The 4,298-nt window shown below is 32.2% G+C and overlaps 1 protein-coding gene across 1 annotated transcript; it reads right to left on the bottom strand.

The window, feature by feature from the left end:
* Positions 1-1,624: 1,624 nt before the first annotated feature.
* On the bottom strand, positions 1,625-3,536 carry LOC136814521 (ATP-dependent DNA helicase pif1-like). Its single transcript, XM_067071081.1, has 2 exons — positions 2,704-3,536; positions 1,625-2,474 (listed from the first exon to the last, which is right to left on the bottom strand). Exons 1-2 carry the CDS (start codon positions 3,534-3,536, stop codon positions 1,625-1,627), a joined length of 1,683 nt encoding a protein of 560 aa, XP_066927182.1.
* Positions 3,537-4,298: the final 762 nt, after the last annotated feature.

Genomic DNA, 4,298 nt, shown 5'->3' with positions numbered 1-4,298 from the left:
AATGTACATCAAAATATTCGTTTCCAGTGTGCTTGCTCATGACTGATTGAGTGACATTTGTAATGTAACCAGTTAAATCTAAATAAAATAAAATTAAATTTATGATAATTAAATAAAATAAAATAAAGTCTAATTTTTTGGGGGGAGGAATTTGAGCTCTGACAAACTACCTTAAAGGAAGAAATTTTGCCAAACAGAAAATTTGGTGGATTGGCCAAAATCCGCCAAATTATGTTTCCGCCAAAATTTCCTTTTTCCGTCATCCGCCAAGTTAAATTCCTGCCAAATTTTCTCATATTTAGTTCAATTTTTCACTATTTCTGCCCCAAAAGGGTGTATTTTTAACATTTTCACCTTGATTTTGAACTTTAAAATCCATTGTCCCCCAAATTAAATTCACGCAGAAATTAATTTTATTGCTGATCCGCCAAATTAAATTCCTTCTGAAAAAACTTTTTCGGCCTCCCGTCAAATTAAATTCCTGCCAAAATTTCTTCCTTTATTAAGGGTAACCCAAAAATTGGCATTTGAAATCAGACATCGTTCAGCTTGACATTGTCAACTGAATTGTAAAATGAAGTTAAATTACCTTGTAAATTAGCAGATTGCTTAGCTGGTGATGAACGAGAGGATGATTGTGAATGAGAGGATGATGGTGTTGATGGTGAATAATAAAGTCGTTTTCTTCCTGGTGCCGAGTCTTTATAAATGAAAAAATTAAATTAAAAGATATTTTTAAAGTTGCATGAGGTAAAAGTTACCATTTAAAAATTGAAATGAAAACAGCTCAAATATTTTTTCCTATTTTTTCGCTTGTTGCATGTAGACATAAAATGTGATTTAGAGAATCATCTAAAACTGTTTGTATATAAAAATGTGATTGACAATTTATACTGTACCTCTATAACTGCTAACTCTAAAAACTGGCGTTTTTGTATCAGCTTTTTCAGGTGTTGTTGAAAGAGAATCTAAAAATAGAATATTGAGACAGATATAGTAAAAACAAAAAAGGATTTTAGTCAAAATAAATTTTGAGCAAAGAGCTTGCAAAATTAGCTGCAATAATCAATCGAAGGAATTAGTGCGGATTAAATTACCCTTAAAAAAGGGGACTAATTTTTTGCGAAACATTTTTTTCGCGAAATTCAAAATTTTTGCGAGAATTTATTTTTGCGATTAGCATAAATTGATAGATTTTGCTGGAATTAAATTTCGCAAGTTTCGCAAAGGTTTTAAGAAAAAAAGCAGAAATTACATATTTTGGCCCTATTTCCTTCTTTACTGAGAGAAGCTTGGAAAAGAAGATTTTCGTCTTGCAAAAAAACAATAAGATAAAGAAGAAAATTCGCAAAATATGATTTTGCAAAATTGATATTAAAAAATAGAATGTAAAAATAAAACTAACCTTGGGACATTGAATGGTTTGATTCGGAACTCATTTTTTCTGTCAAAAATATTTCAATTTTTTGATCTGAAGTAAAAGTCAAGATTTCATATACAAAGGTATATTGCAAGAAATTTTACTATCTTTAGCGCCTAATTAAGACCATTTCTTTTCATTTGTTATTTGTGCTAATTTTTCTAGTCTCCATTCTTCATGCAAACTTTTTCCTTCATCCATTTCTTAATATCTATTCTTATTTCTTGATGCTAACTCTTCTAGTCTGCTTTCTTCGCGCACTCTAAATTTAAATCTTTTCCCATCACTCAATTTATTTATTCTTTCGAATGGAAATGATTCAATGACCATGTCAGTTAGCTTTTTCACACGTGATAATGCATCATAAGTTAAACCATCCATGCTTTCTTTCTTTCCCAAATCCACTACAACTTTATCTAATGTTAGACCTTGAGATTTGTGAATTGTTATTGACCATGCAAGCTTCAAAGGTATCTGCATCCTTTCTTTCTGAATATTATCTTCAGATGAAGTCTCAACGATAGGCACGATTGGAACACAACTATCTTCGTCGTCAAAAAAACTTGGCCCTGTATATTTATCAAATTTTACAATAACAGCTATAGGAAGCGCAGGTGGTAGATGGTTTCTTTGAAATATTATGTCTTTGACAATGCCTAAACTTCCGTTACAAAGCCCTACATCTGACCACAAGTTTCTTGTAAGCATTACTTTGGCACCTTTAGCAAGGAAAACTTCATTTACTAAACCAAATTCTTCTGAGGAAGATTTTGACGCACTTGGTGGAGTATTTTTTGCTTTGATGACTGCAATAGGTGATTGTAAAGAATCCAACATTCTCCCATTATGTTCTCTCACAACTTCATTTGCAAATGACAGTCTAATACATTTATCATAGTCAACAGGGTTTTTTTCAGGCTGTCTAGTCAAAAAAAAATTCCAGTCTTCCATTGTTGATTTTCCATTTCTCAAATTTTTCAAAGCTTTTCTAAATTTCTTTTGAGACTCATTCTCACCAGCTGATCTCATATTTGATTTGAGTTTCACAACAGTTCTAAAACAACAATAGGCAACATAGCCAGCAAGTGCTATTTCATTTTTTTGGAAAAGAACTATACAAAACATCATCCATAACAGGTGGCAGTTGTGCAACGTCTCCAAATAATATAATAGATATTCCACCAAATAATGTTTCCATGTTTCTCTTAGCTTGACGACATCGACTGTCTATCCAGCCTAACATTCTTTGGCCTACTACAGAAAATTCATCAATAATGATATACTCTATATCTTCAAGGTCAGTTTGTAAATTATCAAGTGAATTTCCTTTGAGTTCATGGTTCAGTTTGTTTCTAATTGGCAATTTAAGAGTGCTGTGCAACGTTTTCCCATTAATATTGAATGCAGCAATACCAAAATAGGATGTCAATAAACACTTTTCACCGAGAAGTTTTTTAATGCAGTTAATCAAATATGACTTTCCACTTCCTGCTATCCCAGTAATTATCATTTGCAAAGGGTCTGCATTTATTTTTTGAGCATGATCATGTACAATATTGTAAGCTTGGAGCTGTTCCGCATTTAAGTTTTCGACTTTATATTGACTGTAATCTGTGGCATTTTCGTTCTCAAAAGTTTTTTTCTTCTCTTCAATCCAAAATGGCATTGCATTAATTTGCTCTTGAGTATAGGAATCAAACGAATCAGTCCAATACTGTTGATTTTCTAAGGAAATATTATTGGGTATGGAATTCAGGTCAGCAATATCCATCCAATCTTCACGTAAAAAAATATTTTCACTTTCGTCTTCATCACTTTCTTCATCTTCAAGCTGACATTCAAAATTGTTTGCATTGATGTAATGCCTTCTCCAATCTGGAACTAATTCTCTTCCTAAAGAGCTGTTAATAAACTCCTTCCATTTCTGGCAATATGTCTCATTGGTTGCTGGTGAACCTTCCCATAGACTATCTATAGAATCATTCCATGGTTTGTACTTGATCAATTGAAATTTACAAAATAAAGGATAACTGTCATTCTTTTGGTTTGGACTATAATTGGGAAAAGTACGAACAACAACTGCATTTTTCCTTTTTTGAATCTTTTTATTTAGCATTTATTTCCAGTTCGAAATGAAATCTATGAGGTTACTCTGCCTAATTTCGTTATCTTCATATACATATCTAGAAGCATAATCATCTAAGAAAGAGGTCTTGGTTTCAATGTCATCATTGACAATTTTCATTTGTCTTGATCCCTCAAGAGAGCAACTTACAACATCAAATGAAGAGCAATATAGTTTCAAGGACATAATTTGATGCATAACTTCTTGAGCACTAAAGTCTCTTTCACCGACAGATTTGATAATCAGTTTTCGAAAAATATTACCAGAAGTCTCCTTTCCTGAAAGATTACCAATGACAGATGTAAACGCTTCTTTTGCAACATCAGATATCTTTTCTGCTTTTGATGCATACTTAGCAATATAATTCAAGCAAGCATTGTGATCAAGGATAATTTGTATATCACAGTTAGCTCTCCATGATTGTAATTGAAGCTGTTGATGCCTATTCATTCTAGGATCGTTTCTTTTCAGAACAATGTTTGGAACATACTTCTCACCACCTCCTTTCAATTTTACTTTTTCAAAGTTTAAATGTGTTTTCTCACAGTATTCAAAAGGAAATTTAAAACGACATTCCTGTTTTTCATTCTTGGTTCTGAGACAATAGGCGGAACTACACTTTGTATGTCGTTGAACACAATTCGCAAGATCTATGTAATCTTGTTCTAAATCTTCTTCAGGTATATTCTCAAGTCTTTTTTTGCAAGGATGAACATTTGGCTTTTCCCATTCATCAACAGGTCCTTCAATTGG

Source organism: Clytia hemisphaerica, unplaced genomic scaffold, assembly GCF_902728285.1.
Source record: "Clytia hemisphaerica strain Z4C2 unplaced genomic scaffold, Clytia hemisphaerica genome assembly, whole genome shotgun sequence".
In the NCBI taxonomy this organism is placed as follows: Eukaryota; Metazoa; Cnidaria; class Hydrozoa; order Leptothecata; family Clytiidae; genus Clytia; species Clytia hemisphaerica.
Note: the sequence above shows the minus strand (reverse complement) of the source record. Positions and strands in the feature narration are given on the sequence as shown.

What these genes read in the sequence shown, in the direction of transcription:
- LOC136814521 (XM_067071081.1), bottom strand. Translation starts at nt 3,536, where the DNA reads ATGCTAAATAAAAAGATTCAAAAAAGGAAAAATGCAGTTGTTGTTCGT. An exon ending in ACTGACCTTGAAGATATAGA is followed by an intron (nt 2,475 to 2,703) that starts GTATATCATTAT and finishes TTGTTGTTTTAG; the next exon opens with AACTGTTGTGAAACTCAAAT.